General features: G+C 43.4%; 3 protein-coding genes across 3 annotated transcripts; 2 read left to right on the plus strand and 1 right to left on the minus strand.

The window, feature by feature from the left end:
* Positions 1-82: 82 nt before the first annotated feature.
* LACBIDRAFT_329151 (uncharacterized protein) lies at positions 83-1,090 on the plus strand (the record flags this gene model as incomplete). The annotated part of the gene is made up of 5 exons (XM_001883222.1): positions 83-213; positions 374-420; positions 672-675; positions 851-1,019; positions 1,082-1,090. 5 exons carry the CDS (start codon positions 83-85, stop codon positions 1,088-1,090), a joined length of 360 nt encoding a protein of 119 aa, XP_001883257.1.
* A 402-nt stretch (positions 1,091-1,492) lies between these two features.
* Positions 1,493-2,161, plus strand: LACBIDRAFT_329152 (uncharacterized protein; the record flags this gene model as incomplete). The annotated part of the gene is made up of 1 exon (XM_001883223.1): positions 1,493-2,161. One exon carries the CDS (start codon positions 1,493-1,495, stop codon positions 2,159-2,161), a length of 669 nt encoding a protein of 222 aa, XP_001883258.1.
* Positions 2,162-6,568: 4,407 nt separating this feature from the next.
* LACBIDRAFT_302167 (uncharacterized protein) lies at positions 6,569-20,937 on the minus strand (the record flags this gene model as incomplete). The annotated part of the gene is made up of 20 exons (XM_001883316.1): positions 6,569-6,598; positions 6,661-6,732; positions 8,018-8,082; positions 8,134-8,200; positions 8,250-8,387; positions 8,444-8,472; positions 8,593-8,596; positions 9,369-9,420; positions 9,583-9,619; positions 11,557-11,659; positions 13,613-13,626; positions 16,322-16,385; positions 16,476-16,536; positions 18,088-18,101; positions 18,296-18,368; positions 18,762-18,802; positions 19,791-19,872; positions 19,928-20,036; positions 20,094-20,096; positions 20,907-20,937. 20 exons carry the CDS (start codon positions 20,935-20,937, stop codon positions 6,569-6,571), a joined length of 1,089 nt encoding a protein of 362 aa, XP_001883351.1.
* Positions 20,938-24,810: the final 3,873 nt, after the last annotated feature.

Genomic DNA, 24,810 nt, shown 5'->3' on the forward strand with positions numbered 1-24,810 from the left:
CTGTTTAGAACACAATAGACTCCTTCAAGAAGACCAGCAACTTTGATCATACAGGCAGACTGCTGAGTGGGGAATGCACACCATGCAAGGTACCTTTGGCCGCTTGTGCATACCCCTTCAAATTGCATACCACGAAATTCGGGGTGATCTCCTCGAAACCTTTGCTTGCCTTTTCAATCTCAGGGCGTGGGATGTTGGTATCAACCAGATACAGTCAGTTTATATGCCAATTTGGAGGGAGGATGAGCCAGAAGAATTTTGGATGACTTTTGAAAGTACCTTGTTTTCAACGCAGAGAAAGAATGATTGGGTTGGACATTTTCATATGATTGTAGTTGAATAACTTGAATCTTTGTGACTTGGACTTGGAAAGGAAGCAATGGGGAGTAACTACATTGGACATGAAGGAGTGTGAGGTAGGTAGGTAAGTTGAAAAAATATGTACACATAAAGTAAGATGATCGAGAAGTGGACTTGAACTACTTTGGAGCATAAGGACTGTATTGTAGTGAACTGAGGTGAAACTCTATGTAACTACATCGAGAAATGAAGGTGTGGTAGTCCAATTGGAGAAATTTATGTACATGGATAACAATAGGATTGAAAGTGGGGAAAGTGGGGCCACGGTTGCGTGATATGGTAATTAATCTTCTGTGTCACGGTGTGTACAGGTAGGTGGGTTACTATCAGCATGGCTGCAATGAGGAGAAATGATGACTGAAATACCAGTACATGGTTGTAATTGAGGGGTGACAACAATGTTGAAGTTGCTGTCCATGGTGAGGTTGTTGGATGGCTGGGAACAGGATGCAGGTGGATTGAAAGGAGTTGGAGGCTGACATGTCCACAGGAGGGTGTTGAGCAATTGGACCTTGAGTTTTTTCAACTTTGACTTTCCTATCAACTGGTTTGTCATCTTCATCATCGGAAGTGATGACAATGGTGTCACTGGCATTGACAATATCCCCATCATCAAGGTTGCGAGAGCCAGCCTTGTTGTTCATGAGCTTCTCAATTTCGTGAGTGTGTTGAATATGGGGGGGCATTCGGCATTGCCTGTTGGCTTCGAGGTTTTTACCAGCTGATGTAAATGTGTTAATATGTACCACATAAAAATAAATACAATGCTTGCCTGTTTGAACTTCAATTCCAATGATTTAGCAGTGCGTGCTGGTGAAATAGGGATTCCCTGCTCCAGAGCACAGTCATGTGCACGTAGATACACACATCACATGTAGTAGATACTCACCGCAATACCACCACTTACCCAGTCAGCTACATGCTGGGGAAGCCCTTCCACCCTACTTGGTGATGAGAGTGTGTTTTGTGCTTTAACACACTAGCATTTCTGCTGTATCTGCTGCCACATCATCAACCTTGTTGCATTGTCCGTCTTCCCTGTCCTATGCCATACATCCTACCACCAACCTACTGTCTTCGTCTCCATGTCCGTTGTGCCTTGTGACATCACCACCATCTGTCATACATCACCATGCCGGAAAAGAAGACCACTTCGAAGAAGAAGCCTGTCAGTCAGGCACTGCCAGCACCAGCATCCGCGTCAACAACTTTAGCAGCCACATCATCACCACCACCAGCTACAGAAGAGAGCATTGCAAAGCTCATTGCCCTTGCCACATCATTGCCAGACTCACCATTGGGTCTCGTCTGGAAGCATGCATTTGAGCAAGGGTCACAGGAAGGATTTAAGAGGGGAGCAGCCTTTTTCAAAGACATGGATGTAAAGCAGGCATTTCGTGAAGGGGCAGATCAAGGGCAGATTGTTGGGATATTGGCTGAGAGGGAAGTATGGGAGGTTGAAGGTCATGGTCAATGGTGCTTTGACAAGCCACTAACATGCTTCTCCTGCAACATAGGACTTCCTGAGGGACATAGCTGCACTGCCAACAAGCTTGACACTATAGTTCAGGTTGATTCCGTTGAGGCTCGACCACCCTCTGTCAAAGCTGCTATTCAGGTTTCTGCCACACACCATGCTTCCTCATCCCAGACTGGTCCACCACCTCTTCTTGTCAATGCTGAAACTCAAGCTCAGCCATGGATCTCACTCCTGCTGCTACAACTACTTCTACCCTGGATCCCCCAGCTTTTGATTGGTCTGAAGACACCACTGCCATACCCATTACTCCCATATTCCTGAGAAATCAACCTCACCATGACCTTTCAGCTCTCCGCACCTCCAAAGCCAACCCCTTCAGCTCATTAGCACATTGGAATCGCCGTTATTGATTGCCTTTGGGAAATCGTGACATTTCCGGGCCCTGGCCACCATTTCGGCCATGTCGAGCCCCACCATTCTCTCTGGTCTCACAAACTACTCCTCGTCAACACTTCATTCCACTCTTGAAGCCCACCACACCGCCATTACCATCAACCCCATTGAAGATTCCTAGTGCTCTTGATTAGGAATCCAATCCATGTCTCTCGGATTTGAGTCAAGCATTGAAGGCACTTGGTTTTAGTGATGCCACAGTCCAGTTTGGTCTGGTTCTCTCGCAGATTTTTTCAGAACCAAGAACTGGACTTTAGGTTCAGTTCTGTAATTTTTTCAAACTTAGAACCGGACCTTAGGTTCAAGTTCTTTAAGGTCCAGTTCAGGTTCAGCAGTAGGAGAACCAAGAACTGAACATTTAAAAAATTAAAAACACAAAAAGACATATTTTAACTTCAAAACACAAAAGCCCAGTACTCTACTTGTTAGCTTCTTCAACAGCATCCAAATCCTCCATGTCAATGGCCTCGATGTCTTTGAGAAGTAAAGCAAGGTGCCCACGTGCCTCAGCAGCAGCCGCAATATGTCTGTTATGGTATGCATGTTTGAGAATCTAGAGGCTCTCGAATATGGCGGGGGTAAGATGGTTGCGCTGCGAGGTGCCTGTCAATCTGCCACTGGAAAAGGCCCATTCAGATGCTGTGGAAGAGCCTTGAATAGCAAGGTAATCATGTGTGATTCAAGCAAGTGTGGGGTACTGTGATGCATGTTGCTAATATATAAACAAATCATCAGGGTCTATGTGCCATAAAAATTGTAAATGATTCAACGTACCCCCCACCAAAGGACAACATCCTTTGCTTGTTCCAATGGGCTGTCGAGATACATTCTAAGCTCTTCTCAGGGATTTGCGTTCACACGCTCTGCATCTTTGTGTGATCGGACAGATGCTTGCATCCAAGAGTAGCCATATGTGCCATTTGATGGCCCAGGAACATCTAAGTATGACAATCAGTCCTTTGACGAAAGTTAAAGATGAGTGTCATAAAAAGACTTACCTTCTGCATCCAAATTAGTCTTTGGTGGACTTGGTGTAACATAGTATGAGTCGAACTGTAGATGATAGGTGAACGTATCGTGCGAGCACAAACAGAAACTTACAAGTTCTTTGAGGTGTTGAACACCGGCATTGAAAAAGTCCATGTCCCATTTATCTTCGGTGTATGCAAGCTTGATGTTTGGATCAAGTGCTATTATCGGCAGACATTAGTTAATGACATGTGAGATATAATGATAATGTACCAAGGCAAATAAAATAGACATCAGTATCATCTACCTTATGATACCATTTCCGAAGATTTTCGAGGCCTTTATCAAGGGCAGATTCCATCTCTGCAAACTTTGTGACCTTGGACATATTCTCCCAGGATTGTTGGAGGAACTTGAGGATCAGAATGGTCCAAAAGACTGTGGGGATCTTTGTGCTGGAGAAACTTTGCTGGGCATTGGCGGGCTCCTGTAAGATAAGGTCAGAAAGTTCAACATCCATTTGAGAGATACATACCCAAAGAATTTCATGGACTAGTTCGATGTTCTTCCAGTCTCTTTTTGATAAGCAAAAGTCCGAGTATGATTTGCCCTGCAAGTCCAGAACACTCTTGCTATCATCAGCAAGAAGGACAAACTGATCGACGGCCTGTTAATGTAGCTTCAGTATGGTGAGAGTGAGGTTAACGGTTGACAGACCTTTCATATGACAAGCAGTCTATCAAGGAACATGTACATCAAGGCCCAATGAGTGTGAACCCATGTCAAGAGAGTAAGTGTTGGCAACTGAACTTGTTCACACATTCTGCAGAGGAAGGTGCATGCTTGGGGAGACTTTCGGATCTACAATAATATCAGTAATCTACATAAAAGTGGAGCAAACATCAATCTACTTGAGTGGCAAGGGCAAGTGCCTTCCCAACGGCGTCTGACAAACCATCAACATTATCATCTTTGTTGTCCTCCTCATCCTCACTGTTGACTGGCTCGCATTGAGTCATCTTGTCCACAAGACAGTGCGCTGCTGTCGGGGCCACAGTGCTAATGAAATGGCCAGCTGCAAGGTGGATTGCATGCTCCATGCACTTGGACAGAGGTGAGAACTGCTTCTGTCGTAATATCCTTGAAATTCTTACTGCACGCGACGTTGGGCTGGATCCCAGCCATCATCACCATCAGCATTCAGCAGCCGATTCAACTTGTGGATGGCAGTGTCGTTGTTACTTGTGTTATCGGCAGTGAACCATCTGATCTACAATGTGATCATCGTTGTTAGCTACCAGTACTCATGATCAACTCCATACTTACCTTGTCTGAAATCTTATAACGTTCAATAGTCTGGAATAAAATATTGGTGATGTTCAACCCGGAATGGTTGCCTTCGATTGAGGTGAAAGCAAGCTGCTCCTCACGTAACTCCCACTTCTGTGGATCGTCTTCTGGAGAGTCAATGTAATGGCCAGTGATTGATAAGTAGGGGTCTCCAGGCTCCAAAGTCCATGAGCCGAAGGTGAACAACACCTTCCAGGTATTGCCTGAAAATTGCGTGAATTATCTAAATGGAAAAGATGAATGTGTCAGTTACCTCAAGCCTCTTGCAAATCCTTTCCTCAGCAGTCACTGCACATGTTTCGATCTCCTTGCAGAGCTTAGTACGATGCGGGATGTCCTTCTCATTGAGGGAGGGCCGGGTGTACATGAGAAGCTGACGGAATGGTCCTTTGTCAACAAGCTGGAAGGCCTTGGGTAACAAAGTCAGTTGCCAATATCCAATGAAGCGATTAAATAAATACCTCGTCCTTGCACACTACTAGTTCTACAAGGTAATCAAGCAGTCCATCTGTTGTGAATGTCGGAGGGCATGCTTGGCAAGTGACGACATCATCTAAGCTGCCTTGTTTCATCCTAGAGCGAAGCTTTTGTCAGTAGAATAGCTGTGATACATTGAAGTAACATACCCATCTTTGGGACCTTCTTTTGGGGTTTGAAAAAGACATGGTCGTGCATCGGAATGCTAAGTTTGTCACAACGCTCCTTGTAGATTGCGATGTGGTCTGGGTGCCTATAGAAGATATGAGTCAAAAGACGATGCAAAGAGACAAGCCAACAACAAACTGGCCAATGTGGGTCCTTAAGGTAGTGATACCTCCTGTGAAAAAGCAAGCCTTGCGTTGTACTCCCTTCGACCTGTAATTTGTGTATAAGTCATTGTTTGAGATAGCGAAAAAACTGACTTACCGACACACTTTACACCAGTGCCCCTTTTCCATAGCTCCCGTATCAACATTCTTATGTTCATCGTCCTTCTTGAAGATGGTACACACATCTGCAGTGCGATCTTGCTTGGTGCGTGGCATAGCGGCCTGAAATGAGAGTTAAAATGGATATAATGATATGTAATAAAGTTGAATAACTTACCTCCTGGTCAGCCAATGTCATAGCCAGAGTTTCCCGATACTCTGCTTCGTCACCAGGTTCAGTTCCCACATCGACATCATCCCCCTCATCCTTGTCCTCGTCCTCATCAAAATCTTCTACAGCCACTAAGGGTGGCAGATCATTGTCGTCAAAGGAATCGTCTGAGTCATTGTCTCCAGGCTCGTTGGCAGACTTGCTGTTCTCAGTCTTCTGGGAGACTCGGTGGCCGTCAATGCTGCTATTCGCCTTGCATTTCACAGAGGCGCTCGACTCGGCGTTGTCAGGATCAACAAGCCTGGTGGAAGGACGCAAAGCACGAGTGCTGCAACGAGCACCAGCAACGATCCGAGAGGGAGGGGCACTGTGGGAGAAGAAGGGGTGGATACTAGAGGGTTTGGGTGGAGCTCCAGGGCCAGAAATGGGTGTCTCGTCATCTGGATTGTTATAAAACACAATCTCAGAGGTGTCGAGAAGCTTTCCAGTGGTGTCAACAGCACAGCCTAAGTCGGACATGTCAGGAGAGGGGTTGGGGTAGAATGTGGTGTTGTACTCACACTTTAATACAATAAAAAAAGGTGCAGCAGGCTGTTGAATCACAATTCACTGTCGTGTAAAAGATGGTGTTGGTGCAGCAGGCTGTTAAATTGTGATCCATTGTCACGTAAAAGACTGTGTTGCCTGGCTCCATGTGGCCATCAGCAAAAATGTGGAAAGTGTTGAGTGAACAGACCTTGAATTTCAAGAAAATGGCATCATTACGTGATGCAACATCACACAGAAAAAATATGGCGCCTGGTCTCATGTGGTTGTTAACAAAAGAATAGGAGTCCAAAGGAGATCTCACCTTATGCAATGAAAATGTTCATGTTATCACATGTTGAGAGTGTGCTTGAGATTAATCTAGGGGAATGCACAATGTCAACTCAGAAATCTGAAAGTTTTCAAAGTTGGTGCGAACTTACTTGTGTGTTTTTATCTACATCATGGACTCTTGTTGTATATCTGACTCCAAATGAGATCACCATCAAGAAAGACTGGATAGAAATTGTGTAGTGGTATGAGCACAGAACTAAGCGCTCACAAGTTGTGGAAACTTACCTACCAATTGTATGTCCCAGGCTCAGGGGACAGGAACATCAAAAAAGACTGAGGGATTGCATGTGCTGAGTGCAAGAATGAACCGAAAGGCCGACGGCAACACTGGCTTGTGTAGAGTCCAGACTGGCTTGGAAGATGTTGTGTACATGAAGTAGGCACGTGGAGTTTCAACATTGTTGACGATGACTATGCTTGACTAACAAATCACATCAGACAATAATCAGACTCAGTTTGGACCAGTCCAAACCCATTCACATGGCGCCCCCTCTAAAGGAACTGGGAACCAGACAAATGGTCTGGTTCCCCCTATGCGTTGAATTTTGGACCAAAGCTTGGTCCGGTCCTGCAAGGTTCGGGTTTGAACTTTGGTTCAGAACCTGACTGCGGCATCACTACTTGGTTGGATTCGTCAGTGAACTTTCTTCAAGTTTACATTCCTACTGTGTCCATCACATCTTTTTCTTTCATTGCTTTGCTTAATTCTGGATTTCTACTCTACATTTTTCTTAGTCCTTGTAGATTTCTTCTTCTTTTTCAGCAGCTGGCGATGGGGACGTCGCCTTATGGGAAGGGGGCAGATGGAATATGGATTCCCTGCTCCAGAGCGCAGTCACATGCACATAAATACACACATCACATGTAGTAGATACTCACCACAATACCACCACTTACCCAGTCAGCTACACACTGGGGAAGCCCTTCCGCCCTTTCCACTGGATGGCCATTCTCCTCAGCCCATTGATTGTAATCGTTCACAGCCAAATTCCAAGCTTTCCCACCAAGTGGTAGCTGCTCCTCGAGGATGTTGAATAGCCCCTCAAGATCCTCAGGGGCATAGTTGGTGATGCCAGTTGCACGACCTCTTGGCTTCTTCACATCTGCACTGTGAGGTGTGGGAGCGGATGCTTTGCATTTTCGAATTCCTGAACCCAAAGTGACAGGCAGATCAACAGCCTTCTGCTTACCCTTGCCCTTTGACTTGGAATGGTGAACACCAGCAACTTTACTTGCAGCACAGGCCATTTTTTCGAGAAGGAGATGAGGGGAAGGGAAGTCTTCATCACCATCATTGGGAAGAGGAATGGACATGGGCTCAGCTGCCGTAAACGAGCTTGCTGATGAATTTGGGTGTGCATAGCCGAAGCTGTGAGGAACGTGAGGGGCATGCAGGTGCTGACAGACGATTAGTTGTGTGATTGATGAAAAAAGGTTTGAATCTACCTGGATATCCATAGAATGGGCAGGAAAGCCATATTGAATGTCCTGAGTGTAACCCAAACTCGGCACTGCAGGTAATTAGGGCAGACAGATTGAGAACAAAATTAAATGACTTATGCCAGGGCACTGTTGCATACCATTGAGACCACTACTGATGAATCCATTGTGAAAACTTGGTAGCTGTGGCTAAATCATCCTGTTAAGATCAAATTTGAATACTCAATTTTGTTCTTACCTGAACTTGATGGGGGCCCCATTGTGCATTTCCACCAAAGTGAGGATACTGGTTTCCATTCTTGTTGATGTAGGCTTGTTGCTGGGTATTTTCAGGAGTAGATATTGAAAAAGGAGGGTAATAGATGAGACCAATAGGCTTGAAACAAGAGACTGAAGTGAGTTTGAGAATGAAGGACGTAAAAAAACACAAACACACTTATATTTTTCTGTTAACACCACTCCTTGGAGAAAAAAGACATCATATCATCCACCTGTGACCTTGCTCTCCACCATTACCTCAGAGGTGACCTGTGGACTGCATTCTATGAGTCAAGATGGATATCTGCTCTCTGCAAAGATACCAGTCTTTGTCGAAGGTCAAAACAGACAAAACTCACACAAAACTTTGAGAAGACCTACCTCTTCGCAAATTGAATCTTGCTCTGTATATCGCTGAGGGTTGAGGAGGCGCAGATGGGTGTGTTAGTTGTGAAGCGTCATCCACAACAGAGATATGAGAGACGATAAACAAGGGTCAAGTGAGATCGATCGATGTCAGACAATGAAAAAAGGGTTTAGTCAGACAATTAGAACTAGAAGGGGGGGGGTTGGAGGCCTAGTCTAGATTAAAATCTAGAAGAGGGTGCTTGATGACAAGCAGAGTTGAATTTTGACAGATTGCAACCTATTTGGCAAGCGGCATGGTGGCATGTCAGTTTAGAAAAATAATCTAGGTTTCTAAACCTTATGGGAAGTCATCCATTACCTCCCTACCTTTTTACTACCTAAGACTTGTAGTAGAGTACCTTTGTCCACATTGGGATGTATCCTTTCCCATCAATGCTACAGTTGAGTGCAAAAAGAATGAAGGTTGGTTCATTTTTCTGGTTCTTTCTAAGAATCTATTGTACCTCAAATGTGTTTGTGTATTCTTTTACATTATGTAGTTGTGTTACACTTCCCTTGGTATGGACTAATTTCAGTGAAAGCTGGAGCCTTGAGAAGGTTTTTATTCTGGAGGCCATTTTTGGCATCTGAAAAAAAAATATGCGCTAACTGGGGAGGTAGCCAGAACATACCTCTGGTCAACCTGAATGAGCCTATCAAAGAATTAGTTAAAAATACTGAGTGGTTATGCTTGTAGAGCCTCCAGAAAATGGTCTTTTTGTGCTATTTTGGTCATTTTTGGCCTGTTTTAGACAAAACAAGCCATTTTCCAAAGCCTCTACAGACTTAACCAATCAGTATTTTTGACTGATTCTTTGATAGGCTCATTCAGGTTGACCAGAGGTATGTTCTGGCTACCTCCCCAGTTAGCACATATTTTTTTTTTTTCAGATGCCAAAAATGGCCTCCAGAATAAAAACCTTCTCAAGGCTCCAGCTTTCACTGAAATTAGTCCATACCAAGGGAAGTGTAACACAACTACATAATGTAAAAGAATACACAAACACATTTGAGGTACAATAGATTCTTAGAAAGAACCAGAAAAATGAACCAACCTTCATTCTTTTTGCACTCAACTGTAGCTGTACACTTGTTGCATCCCATCAATGCCATCATTGCTTTATCATTGCTGACTACCAAATCCAGTAATGGTTCTCACCATGGGCGTCATCCCGCCATCCTGCCCCCCAGTGATCAACATGGCGTTTCCACTGTTACTGGGCCGTTTCCCCTCAAATATTTTGCTAGATATACTGTTCTGTAGTGTGTTATGTATATTATAAGGTTGATTCAATGGTTCCCTGCCCTAGAGCATCACAATGTGCTGTGCAGATGATTATAGTGGTGACCAATATCAGTATCCATCTCCTGGGAGGTCTCTGAGTGAAATGGACACACCATACAGGTAGTAATATGCTCACTGGGGATGGGGGAGATGTCCTATAGGCTATAACATCCTCAGAACATGCATTCATGGTAGAGTAATTGAGATAATTCCCCCCCTCCCCCCCATGGTATACCCCCACTACACCGCCAATTGTTCAAAATGCTGATGGCATCTGGCACGAATCTCCGCTTGACAGGTTTTTGATGGAGGTTGCCTCAGCATGGATGGCAGGTGTGTCGGAGCTTGGGGCGTAAATGTTAGCCCCAGCGGCTCGACAGCTGACCCACAGGTTTCTGACTCTTCTTGAGGAGACATGTACCTCCAACTTTCTTTGGGCAACGAAATAGTGTACTTAAGATATAAATTAATCATAAGAGAGTAATAAAATGATACAATGAGCACTCCCAAGCTCTTACAGGTGGAAAAATTGGGGGAAATTGAGCTCAACGTGAAAAGGTCCATGCGACAAGCTCTCAAAAAATTCTTTTAAGTCGTTTAAACTCCGCGCTATGTTTGGTTACTTCCAAACTTCAACCAGAACCAAATTCACTTTCTTCTTTGCCACAACCGTCTCCCATCGCCCAGCTGTCAAGTTGCTCCCATCCTCGTTCCTAAACCCTCTGTGTCCTCATGTAAACTCCCTCATGTTGTTGTTTGGGTTGTCCTTGTTCCCTACCCGTGCGCCTGTGCACGGTCATGTCACTGCTCTGGGCCTTTGTTTCCGCCCAATGCCCCTTTCACCACGAACGGCGATGAGGGCCCATCAACACATCAACAAACAGTGCCGAGGGCCACCACCACCACTTCCAACAACGAGGGCCCAGCATCACCGTCAATGAACAACAACGAGCACCACCCACGACCCCCGTCAATGAAGGGTGACGAGCGCCCACGACCATCAACGAACCACGTCTAATGCACACCACGGTTCACCACCATCGACGAACAAGTACAAGAGCCCACGACACCATATATGAACGGAGACGAGCGCTCACAACCACCATTAACCAACAGCCCACCACCTACAGCAACAAGGGCCCAGCATCACCGTCAACGAACGGCTACTAGGGCCTGCAACTACCACCACCTCCAATGAGGGCTCAGCACCCATCAACGAACGGCGACGAATGCCCACCACCACCCCGAACCACGTCGAACGCCCACCTCCACGAATCACGTCGAGTGAAATCAGCTTGGTCGACACCACCACAAACAGTGCCCACGAACCCTCCTATGTACGGTCCTGCATCAGTGGGGTGACCAGTGCGTTGACCACGTAACCAACCACGGCTCACTCTTCTTCTCGCGTGGGTGAGCCAGGTCCATTGGGTAGTAGATAGAGTAGTTAACCCCTGTGTTCCCCCTCCTCAAAATACAATTCATTCTTTTGTTTATGTGTTCGAATCGAAGTTTATTGTGGTACAACATATTAAAAGAGAAATACAAAAGATGTGTTTCTAGCTGTAAGAGATGACAGAAAACATTAACCAGCCATGTTGACCCTCAGCTAGGTTGAAGGCCACTGGATTTCCATCAGTGGCCTTCGCGCCCCAGCTGTCCCCAACGTTTGACCAAAACGTCAAGGCAACATCAACCTGGTGACATGATGCTATTAGTTGTTTTTCAACTCTTGGGAAATGTTACATCAGCATGTCTGACAGGTGGCGCCGGCTTGGGATCAGGCCCTGGCTTCCAGGTCTCTCACACATTTTTATCAATTGACGGTGTAGAGCATCCATAAAGCAAGGGATAGAGAGTATATTACATATAACTGATTTAGGGTGGCTCAGAACAGGCATCTGAGGGTTCAGGGTATGTGTATTGCTCAATATGCCCTGAGGACATATAAATTTCTATGGAAGCTCCAGGGCATTATTATCTGATAGAAGGGTAGTATAATAGCATAACAATGAGAATATAAGGTTGTATTTGGAGCACTTTACATGGGGAATGGTGCATGGAGAGGGGGAGGGGGAGACATACTACCCATCAGTTACATCACCAATGACCTTCATTTACCACATATAACAGCTGATTCACATACTACAGGATACCCTTGGTCAACTTGCAGCAAGTAGGTAGCCTGGGGATGGCTATAAGAAATTATTTGAGGGAGGTGAACAGAAGTCAGTGAAAAGTGCGAAATTGGCATACTGTGACCTTGCCATTTTAGATAAAAAATATATGAGGTGGTAGAAGGTAGGGCTGGGGTAGCTTATGGGTGGTTCAAAAGAAATTACAATGATTGACCAGATAATGATTACAGGAGGTTAGATATGGAGCAGGATGATGGTACATGGATAGTTACTGGTTGTGACCCTCCATATCTCTGTATGCATCATTGCAGCATCAAGACACCTCTTTCAAACCTCCTGCCTTGCTCATCTGCTCAATATTTTTAATTCTTTTTGAACCACCCATAAGCTACCCCAGCCCTACCTTCTACCACCTCATATTTTTTTTATCTAAAATGGCAAGGTCACAGTATGCCAATTTCGCACTTTTCACTAACTTCTGTTCACCTCCCTCAAATAATTTCTTATAGCAATCCCCAGGCTACCTACTTGCTGCAAGTTGACCAAGGGTATCCTGTAGTATGTGAATCAGCTGTTATATGTGGTAAATGAAGGTCATTGGTGATGTAACTGATGGGTTGTATGTAGTGTTTGAAAGTCTGGTCCAGTCTGGTCTTTTGGTGCCCAGCGCCTTAGACCGTAACTGTAACCAGTCCTCGCAATTCCAGAAACTTCAAAAAACCAGACCGAACTGCAACAGACCAGTCTTTTGCAGTTACAAGACCAGTTTTAACCAGTTCTGGTCTTGACTGGTTTGTGACTGGTCTAGACTGGTCTTTGTAGGGGTCAGGTAGCCATGAAACAATGATATTCTAAGTATTTTAATTTACGAAGTCAGTGTACACAACTTCGTAGTGACGTGCACAGGTAACTGCAGGTGTATCCACATCTATTTACCATCTGTTGACGTGCCAGGTCGTCGTCAACATCCACCATTCATCATTGTTCGTCTGTGTATCATTGTCTGCCTGTGTATGTTGTTGTTCATCTGTGTATCATTGTAGTCATTGTTCGTATGTATGTAGTCAATGTTGTTCATCAGCCATGTTGTCGTCAATATATGCCATCGGTTGTCATTCATCTGGGTATCATCATTGTCGTTGTTCATCTGTATGTAGTTGTCATTGTTCGTCGGTTATTCATTGCCATGCAACTGATGGCAATGTGGCCCCTGGTTCTCATGTCAAAACAGGAGAGGCTGAGGGGAGTCCTATTGCTCACCTGGGTTGATGCAGACAGTGACGACAACATGGGTCGTCACTGTCTGGACGACGTGGCACATCTGTTGATGTGCCAGGTCATCATCCATCTGCATGTTGTTGTTGTTTGTCCATGTTGTTGTTCATTTGTGTTGTTGTTGTTTGTCCATGTTGTTGTTGTTTGTCAGTTGTGGGCTGCCATGTCTCCATTTGCAATGTGGCCCCTGCTTCTCATGTGAGAAAAGAAGATGGGGAGGGGAGGTAAGCTACTCACCTGAGTCACCTCAACTAACATGAACAGCAACGATGACATGTGTCATCGCTGTCTGGACGATGTGGCACATCAATGGACGTGCCAGGTCATTGCCATCCATTGTCATGCTGGGTCATTGCCATCTGTCATTGCCATCCATCATCGTGCCAGGTCGTCACCATCCGTCATCATGCCAGGTCATCGCCATCTGTCGTCGTGCCAGGTCGTCGCCATCCAATTGCCATTCATCATCATTGTTTGTCCATTGGGCTGGTGATGTGGCGTTGCCAAGTTGTCGCCATTGTTGGGGTGGTTGGCAGTGGTTGAATGATGATTGCAGGAGGTGGTGGGAGTCGTGGTGATGGTGGTGTGGTGTGGTTGAGAAGGAAATTGTTTGTTTGTTGTCGATTTGTTGATGAACACATTTGCATTGGTTCTTGATTGGTTCTCATCAAAAATATAAGAAGTAAATATATTCTAAGTTCCCTCAAGACTCGAAGCTCGAAAGACTGGTCTATGACTGGTTAATCTGGTTTTTGCTCGGTCTTGAAATTTTGGAATCAGTAGAGGACCGTAGACTGAACCGCAGTTATGGTCTTTGTTGGTCCTGATAATTTGCAGTCTTGATCGGTCACAGTCTGGTCTGGTCATGGTCTTTTTCCAGTCCTGTGACCGGACTTCCAAACACTAGTAGTATGTCTCCCCCTCCCCCTCTCCATGCACCATTCCCCATGTAAAGTGCTCCAAATACAACCTTATATTCTCATTGTTATGCTATTATACTACCCTTCTATCAGATAATAATGCCCTGGAGCTTCCATAGAAATTTATATGTCCTCAGGGCATATTGAGCAATACACATACCCTGAACCCTCAGATGCCTGTTCTGAGCCACCCTAAATCAGTTATATGTAATATACTCTCTATCCCTTGCTTTATGGATGCTCTAGTGGGGGTATACCATGGGGGGGAGGGGGGGAATTATCTCAATTACTCTACCATGAATGCATGTTCTGAGGATGTTATAGCCTATAGAACATCTCCCCCATCCCCAGTGAGCATATTACTACCTGTATGGTGTGTCCATTTCACTCAGAGACCTCCCAGGAGATGGATACTGATGTTGGTCACCACTATAATCATCTGCACAGCACATTGTGATGCTCTAGGGCAGGGAACCATTGAATCAACCTTATAATATACATAACACACTACAGAACAGTATATCTAGCAAAATATTTGAGGGGAAACGGCCCAGTAACAGTGGAAACACCATGTTGATCACTGGGGGGCAGGATGGCGGGATGATGCCCATGGTGAGAACCATTACTGGATTTGGTAGTCAGCAATGATAAAGCAATGATGGCATTGATGGGATGCAACAAGTGTACAGCTAGCATTGATGGGAAAGGATACATCCCAATGTGGACAAAGGTACTCTACTACAAGTCTTAGGTAGTAAAAAGGTAGGGAGGTAATGAAAGTTATTTCCCAGAGTGTTGGAAAAGTGGTTTTGTATCTAGTTAGACAGGAACAAGGAAATTGAGTTCCTATCTAACAGGACCAAACAATCAGGGTTCACAGGTGTAAGGAACGAACTCTGAGATGGTGTTTGAATGGACAAGCCGAACTTCTCATGCAAACCTTATCAGTCTTGACATGCTTGACACTCAGTAAAATTACTAACAATGAAAGTCAGGTCAAGTCATCCACTCCTCACAATATGGTCGTGTGAAGTCATGTTGGTAAGGTTAAAGTCATGTGGCCCTCAGGTACATGTTTGCTAAGATTTTATGGCCTGACTGAAGTCAAGTAATAGTTAAGTACATGCTGTGTTGTAGTCTAGTCCTAGTCTAGTCCTCATCTGAATCACTCTCATCTGTATCATTGCCTTCATCCCCTTTTCCACACTCAACTGCACTTAACATTGCCAAACCTGGATGCTTCCTCAACACATAAATATTTTCAGATGCCTCAGCACTCCATACTGTACCATTTCGATCAATCCGGAAGGCCATGTTGTGTGTTACATGCCTGCCAAAATTTTGAATTTGGCACATATGGCAAATGACTGTTACATAGAATGTTTTTTGGCAGATAGGGGGGAACAGCCATTACATTAGGCACCATCAAGTCACCATGATAGTGACCATAATTTCAGATATACATCCTGCAGATTTAACTATTCTAACAATTTACCACCCACATCAAATATGGCTGAAGGGATCAAGCTTCCCAATGTTCCCCTAGATATTTGAGCATGAATTCTCCCTGATAGAGATATGTCAGTTATTGATTTCCTCAAGTTCCCCCTTCCTGTCATATCTTGTTCTTCTGTTACCAATCCTCACAAATACCTCTCACTACTGTCTCTGACAATTAAGTACCAACCTTGAAGAAATAACATCCATACCAACTCCAGCTTCAACACTGGATGAACTTATCTGATTACCAGATGTTGCGTTGTTCCAATCCATACTTTGTCCACATGCTGTTGGCTTAACTGGTGAACAACTCCTGATATGGATACTAGACTACTGGAATCAAATAGCCCATATACACCCCCTCAAAGTTAGGTGGGGAACAGCTGAAGACAACTTACAAATGCAGAGGTGCAATGAAGCAACCAACAATACAAAATCATTGGTTATCCAGTTTTACAACACATTAGCCTGTCTTGTATGGTCAGTCAATATCAAAGGTTTCTGGGCAGCAATTACAACAAATTACTTTGTCTAGTGTTCACAGGTCCGGTTTTTTGCCTTTTTGACCCTTTTTTTGAGCCAGAACATTGCTGTGAAAAATCCCCATCACATTCGGGGTTGTGGAACACAAAATTTTAGAATTTTTTCGGTCTTTTAGGACCAGAAAAAACCGGACTGACCCTGAAATTTTGTGTTCTAATACCCCAATTGTGATGGGGATTTTTCACAGCAATGTTTTGACTCAAAAAAAGGGTCAAAAAGGCAAAAAAAACCAGACCTGCAAACACTAACCTTGTCCCTTATTTCACAAGAGAATGGTTCTCTGATGAATCTTCTTCATCAACAGGTGTGGAGAGAGAGACTCCAGGACAGGATCGACGTTACCAACACATTTTTCATACAATGGTTGACCAAGATATTCCAGGATCCGGAAAGGGATGAATATGCTATGAATTCCACCTATGCATGGATTTGAAAGAAAGGCCAAGAGCTTTCTACTGGAGTGTATGAGATGCTTGCAACCATTGGGTGGTGGTTGTTCTAGATTTCAAAGAATTGAGAATTCAATATGGCGACTCAATGGATGGATCAATTGATGAAGATCTGGAGGCCGCACTGACCTGGTGGATCCATCAACATACTGGAAGACACTTTACAACTTCCTACCCACCTATAACACAGCAGCGAGATGGACATTCATGCAGAATCTTAGCCTGGAACATGCTTGCCACACACCACACACATCCTGTCGACAACATATTCATTGATAAACATCAAGGCAGTTGTGCATGAGAGGCTGTGGATGTTTCTCTGAATCGCAAATCACCACAACAAAAGAGTATGCAGCATTATTTCTATGGATATATTACAACTGACATATGTTCAGTCATTCGAAGCACAGCAGAAGGGTACAAATTCACCTTTGAAGCACTGGAACCCAATTCATCTGACTCAGATGACATGGGAAAATCACTTCTTCCCTGAGGGTATCCAGGGTAGACCCTGGATACCCAGGGGCTGTCACAGAACTCTGGGCATCTGGGCACCCTGGAGCACCCTCAGGTACAGGTTCCTTTTTTTGATTTCCCAGTAGCAACCTGAGGTTGTCCTGAGGTGCACTGAGGTTGTCCTGGGGTGGCCTGGGCTGTCCTTAGAGAGCCCTGAAGCAGACCCTGGAGTCCACTCAACAGACAAACATAGTAGTATCAATAATTATTAAAGATATATTTAAGACACATGGATAGAAGTAGATTAACAATTACTGTAAGTAACTAAGTAGAAACTACTTCAGATGGCAGATAGATGAGGATGGGGGAAGACAGGGTCTCACCCATCATTGTCGTCATGTCATGGTCCCCTTGTGGTTGCACCTTTGTGTCGTCATTGTGTGGTGGTGTCATTGTTGCGTTGTTGTGGTGTCATTGTTGCATAGTCTTGTTGTAGATGCATGGTGGTGTTGTTGTCATGTGGTGGGTGTCATGTACGCATGGTGGTGTCATTATCGCATCCTTGTGTCATTGTGTTGTGTGGATGCATGGTGGGTGTTGTGGATGCTTTCAGCATTGTCGTTGTGTGGCATGTTGTGTCATGGTATGTCATGTCATGGTGTTGTCATTGTGGTGTGGTGTCATGTCACATTGTCTGTTGGTGGGTTGGGATGGGGGTGCTCACCAGTGGGTCATGAAATAAATAAAAATGATGAATGACAAATCGGTTGTTGTTCATCATTCAGTTGCCACCTGGATTCACTATCAAAGGAAGAAGAGGGAGGGTGGGGTTGTGATGACTCACCTGGGCTCACACAGCTGATGGTGACAACATTGTGCATCATCACCATCAGATGACACCACATCATCATCGTCACCTCATATCCTCATATGGAGCTCCTGGTGACGTGGTGGTGGACGGAGTCAACATGTCATCATTGTGGTGTGGTGTCATGTCATGTTGTCTGTTGGTGGGTGATGTTAGAGAGGTGGGTTGGGACAGGGGTGCTCACCAGTGGGTCATAAATAAATAACCATGTAGCGTGCCTTTGGGTGCAAAACCCAATACCCAAATTTCTTAACCATCTAAACATCATTCGTAATGCTATTACCACATGTGGTACAACACATCACATGACCATACCAACTTCCATCAATTCACTCTTACACTTTCTAAGGCAGCTCATAGCTATAACTTCACGAGTTTTACACCTTTTGGCCTCTATGTAGGCTCGTTTTAATCGCTTTATTTACGTGAATGCAACCCACCTTACAGCGTGAAAAAATTTAAAGTATCTCACAAACTGTAGCATAAACTATTTGACCTGTAGTAGAGATGTAACATATATTATATCATCATGAGTTTTCCTCCATTTTATGGCATTTTAGGCTTGTTAGAAATGCACAAATTAGAGCTTTAACACGGGTCTGAGAGCCCCTAAAATTTTGACGTTTAAAATGACCTTCGATAACATTTACCGTTTTGGGGCAGATTCTTCGCCAGTAATTGGTCCATAGCCCTGCAAGTTCTGTACTAAATGCTACGTATATAGACGCGTTGGAAACAGCTTACACACCGCTTTTCAGCGCAAAAAAAAAAACACAAAAAACGAATATGTTTTGCAAAGGATACCTTATCTTCTTTATTGTTGCAATTTTTGTAGGTCATTCAATCTCTGGACAGTGGTGTACTTTCTTCTTGTTCCAGTCTTATTTTGATTATACATGATTCATATACAATAATGAATGTTCTTTCTATTGGAATCTAGTATACTTGTAGTTCCAGGTTATCTCAGGACAGTTCACGTTGCCCCAGGACATCCTGTGATGCCTTGTGACACCCTGGGCAAAAGCTTACAAACATGTTTGTCCCAGGAAAAACATGATTTTCCTGATGTCATGAGGTGCCACCTGTTCAACATGAATTTGATAATGAAACTACAGACCACAATGTTGATCAGCTTCACCATGACAAGACTGAAACAGATTTCATACCTGATGACATGACTACATTTCCACCAAGACCTCATGCATCCACCCCACCCCACTCATCCTCTACATCTACATGTTTGTTGAGCCCAATATCTTGTCCTTCCACTCCACTGCCATCTACAGCAAAATGGCCATTACCTGAGCCAACTTCACCACCTAGTATGCCGGCTCACAAGAAAGTTGCATCTTCAGTACAAAATGTGTTAGAGTTTTCGAAGGATACTGGAGAGCCTAAAGGGGGACTGCTTTGTTGGTTCAAACCTGGAACACAAGCCAATACAAAAGCTTACTGGGACTGACAAGAGGAGGAGGCTGCTGTGAGGCAATCAAAAGATGAGCACATTGCTGGAAATATAGCTATGGAAAAGAAATCGCATGATCAAGAGTTAGTACAGCTTTGAGTGCAGAAACATCAGGCATCACAGAAGCAAAATGAGATATGGAGCAGTGTACGTAGTCCAGAGGGCAAAAAGAGAAAGGTATGCCCTAAAAAACTCAAAAAGAGATGGGACTCACTAAATAAGTGTAGATTGTTGATGTAGAACTTGAGGACTCAGTTGATCCATCCTTGAAGAAGATCAAAGGAGACATTGCTGAGCTAACACGACATGAGAGAGGCATGAAAGACAAAATACACCAGAAGAATTGCACACCTCAAGGTTGGAAACAGAAGCCCAAAAACATGCCACATCCTGCCAAATACTATGACTGGCTGACTCCTCTGTGCTGGATGCATATAGTCATCATTGTGAAAAAGGTTGGCTGGAAAATGGGAGCATCAGATATCACAAAGGAATTAAGAAAGCGAGACCCAATTACCTTCTAAAAATCAGTTGTAATACAATCAAGGGATGGATTGACTGCAATGGTGAAAGACCATGCTGGAAGGTGTCCGTTTTGTGGCAAGTACAGAGTGGAGAAGGTCCTGGTCACAATAAAGGAGGTTCTCGAGGGATCTTGATAGGCTCATGGTCTTCAACAACTGCAAAACACTAACAATACTTAAATCAGCACATCCAGAAGTGGTTGCCACAATAAAATCACAACTAGAATTCCTATGCAAACGTGGCTCACTGATTAGCCTTCTAACTGCCTGTGCAATCATTGTGTCCACCATTCTACATATGAAGCCCAAGATCTTCAAGACAAAGTTTAAGGATGGTTCAATGTTTCGCATATCAGACTCCTTTGTAAGGAAGTTCCTCATATATATCACTTGGGTACTACAAGTCCTCAGCTGACTCATGTGTTCACTCTAATGTTCTTGATCAGGAGTACACCATCACCAGCACATTTCTGGTGCTTTTTTAATGGAGAAGGAAGCTAAGAGGTCAAAGGATGAGATTGAGGTGCATTTTAAGATTAAGAATGTGGGGGATCTGCATACAGTGAGCCCTTGTACCACTGGCCATTTTGTGGAGATTGATATGATGTATATAGGTTTCTTTGCCAACTTTTCTCTGGCAAATTCCATGATCATGAATGGTCATTATAAAAGTGTATGTGTGCTCCTTGGTATTCTTTACCTTGCCCTGATTCTGTAGTCAAATGTTACGTTAAATCATCTATTGGCTACTAACAATAAGCTTATCAATTATCCACTACTAAAAGGTCAACCTGATCATCACTTGCTATCCTGAAACTCATCCACACATAGAACCATATGAAGTTCTGAATAAAGAGCCAGGGCAGTGAGAAATAATTTCAATAATGTTAGTATCATATACTTCCTTCCTTTCTGCATTGTGGTTGCAAGCAATCATGCTTTTTGAAATCCTCAAGGTATGTAAGGAGCAGTTTTACTTGGATATTTGGAGCACACCCATGGCAGACATATACAAGAATGAATTTGGAATATTGTGGGTGAGATTTACTATATGTCCTACTGAGAGTTCAGATAAGAAATCATAATATGAAAAACATTAGAACACTGTAATACCTTTCTCTTCAATATTTTGGAAAGTTTACTTGCAATTTTGGAAAGATGGTGGGCTGAAATTATTAATAATTGAATTGATTGAACTCTACAGTAGATCAGGCTCACCCTTCTTCTTTGATTCAGTTCCTGATATATCTGTGTGGACTTGAGATCCAATTGATGCAGGTAATGCTACTGCTTCGACTGTTTTTGAATGTTCTGCTCCAATAGGTTCGTTTTGCATATCCAGAACTTGTGTTTGGAGATTCTTTGCATCTGCATATTTTTCTAAACTCTGGTGTGTAACTGCAAGGCTACTCATGGCACTAATTGCATCTGGGTGCTCTTCCCCAAGTAGGCTGTTTCTTAGGTTTAGAACATCAATTTTAAGCTTCTCTGCATCTGCATATTTTCCTAGACTCTCATATGTAGTGGCAAGATTACTCATGGCAGTAATTGTGTCTGGATGTTCTTCTCCAAGAAGTTTCTTTCTTATCTCTAGAACTTGTATTTCAAGCTTCTCTGCCTCTGCATATTTTCCTAGACTCTTATGTGTAACTGCAAGGTTATTCATGGCAGTAATTGTACCTGGGTGGTCTTTTCCAAGAAGTCTGTTTCTCACATCCAGAACTATTTTGAGCTTCTCTGCATCTGCATATTGTCCAGAACTCTGGTATGTAAGGACAAGATTATTCATGGCAGTGATTGTATCTGGGTGTTCTTCTCCAAGAAGTTTGTTTCTCATATCCAGAACTTCATTTTGAGCTTCTCTGCATCTGCATATTGTTCCAATTTGTCATATGTATTGGCAAGATTGCTCATGGCAGTAATTGTATCAGATGTTCTTCTCCAAGAAGTTTGTTTCTCATATCTAGAACTTGCATTTTAAGCTTCTCTGCATCTGCATATTGTTCTAGTTTGTCATATGTAATGGGCAAGATTGCTCATGGCAGTAATTGTATCTGGATGTTCTTCTCCAAGAAGTCTGTTTCTCATATCCAGAACTTGTATTTTAAGCTTCCCTGCATCTGCATATTTTTTTAGTTTGTCATATGTAATGGCAAGATTACTCATGGCAGTAATTGTATCTGGATGTTCTTCCCCACGAAGTCTAGTTCTCATATCCAGAACTTGTATTTTAAGCTTCTCTGCATCTGCATATTTTCCTAGTTTGTCATATGTAATGGCAAGATTGCTCATGGCAGTAATTGTACCTGGATGTTCTTCTCCAAGAAGTCTGTTTCTCATATCCAGAACTTCTATTTTAAGCTTCTCTGCATCTGCATATTGTTCCTAGTTCGTCATATGTAATGGAAAGATTACTCATGGCAGTAATTGTATCTGGATGTTCTTCTCCAAGAAGTCTGTTTCTCATATCCAGAACTTGTATTTTAAGCTTCTCTGCATCTGCATATTTTCCTAGTTTGTCATATGTAATGGCAAGATTACTCATGGCAGTAATTGTACCTGGGTGTTCTTTTCCAAGAAGTTTCTTTCTCATATCCAGAACTTGTATTTTAAGCTTCTCTGCATCTGCATATTTTCCTAGTTTGTCATATGTAATGGCAAGATTACTCATGGCAGTAATTGTATCTGGATGTTCTTCTCCAAGAAGTCTGTTTCTCATATCCAGAACTTGTATTTTAAGCTTCTCTGCATCTGCATATTTTCCTAGTGTGTCATATGTAATGGCAAGATTACTCATGGCAGCAATTGTATCTGGATGTTCTTCTCCAAAAAGTTTCTTTCTTATATCCAGAACTTCAATTTTAAGCTTCTCTACATCTGCATATTTTCCTAGATTGTCATATGTATTTGCAAGATTGCTCATGGCAGTAATTGTATCTGGATGTTCTTCTCCAAAAAGTCTGGTCCTCATATCCAGAACTTGTATTCGGAGCTTCTCTGCATCTGCAAACTTTCCTAAACTTTTGTATGTACTTGCAAGGTCACTCATGGCACTGATTGTACCTAAATGCTCCTCTCCAAGATTTCTGCTTCGTTCATCCAGTACTTCAATTTGAATCTTCTCAGCTTCACTGTCATACCCCTGTTCACTCAATATTCTTCCAAACTTTTCATGAGCATCATCGAAGTACCTATTTTCCATCTCCTTTTGTAACTTTGCACTGTGCATTATATTGGCTCTCAAATGAGTAACCAGAACCCTTCTGAACTGGTATGGCTGCTCATCAAAGTCTTCTGGCAGAGAGCAAGCTAACATCACATATGCCATCAAACAGTATTTCTGTCTATCTTCTGAGGACATTCTATCTCTTCCCCATGCATGAATAAGTGGATGCATGGTGTAGATACCTTTGGATGAAATCTGTTTGATCAGGCTGAAAGACAGTAATTCTCGAAGTCCTTCTTTGAAGATGAAATTATGCCATTTTCCTGTGTCATGAAGCTGAAGCAGTGTGCGATCTATTATGGAGCTTGCAAGTGGTAAGGCAGAACTCTGTTCATTTTTTTCATGCATTTGAGTAGCAGCATAAGAAAAGATTGCCTCAGTAATACCATCAAAATGAAAGAAGGCAAATATTGCAAGCAGAAACATTGCACTTTTGGCTGCCTCAGCTCTTTCAGAATCATCACTTTTAGCTCTTTGCTGAATTTCTTTGAATGATAGCTCCCAAGTTCCATACACAGATCTGTTATATTTAGATGCCCCTTTGAAAGCTGGGTAAGATAATAATCTTTCTCTGTATTGAGAATAATCATCAAGATAGTCTCTGATGTTGGTGTCCCCATAAGCAATGAAAGCACCAGCCTGATCAATAGCCAGAGGAATGAAAAAGAGCTCATTCACAATCTTAGAAGCCTCAGATTGTAAATCTTCCTGGGACTCATCCAAGCCAGCAGCTTTTAAGAGTAAAGAAATGGCATCATTTTCTTCCATTTCTTTCACCTCAAGAGAACTTTCATGTGAAGTCAGATGTCTTAAGCCAGCATTGCGACTAGTTATCAGAATATTCCCTCCTAGCCCAGATGGAAAATATTGCTCCAGTTCCTCAGGTGTGAGATTATCAGCATTATCAAAGACCATTGCGTAGTTTTCTCTCAGACAGCTGATCCACAGTAAAGCAGACTGAGGTGAACCATCTAGTGCAAAAGACTGAGCCTCAGGAAGGTTGCAGATGCCCCTCAATCCCTGTGTGATTGTACCAATTGAAGACGCATCAATCCAGAAAACATGGGAAAAGCTGGGGGAAAATCAGTAATAAGGAGCAGGTAGGATCAAGCACTCACAAGTCAGACATTTCCTCAATGAACCTCAAACATATCTGAGTTTTCCCGATACCCCCCATACCATACAACAAGAAGAATTTTCGACGGCGGAGTTTATCGTTGCTTTCGGCGGTAAAATGCTCCTTCAGTTTGGCAAGAACATCAGTCCGACCTGTGAACCGAATGCTTGAGTTTGTCGGTTTGACGGGAATCGCTGCATCGGATGTCGCCCTGTTGCCATCGGTAGTGTTGTAATTGATCTGTGCGATATCAGCATGGGATAAGTGGCATCGAAGAGCATCACGTACAATATCGGCAGCCATGAATGTGCTGCCTCTTACAACGAAGTTCTGAGCCCCTGGGAAGACTTGGTTTCCACTCATGTTG

This window comes from Laccaria bicolor, genomic scaffold, assembly GCF_000143565.1.
Source record: "Laccaria bicolor S238N-H82 LACBIscaffold_20 genomic scaffold, whole genome shotgun sequence".
NCBI lineage: Eukaryota > Fungi > Basidiomycota > Agaricomycetes > Agaricales > Hydnangiaceae > Laccaria > Laccaria bicolor.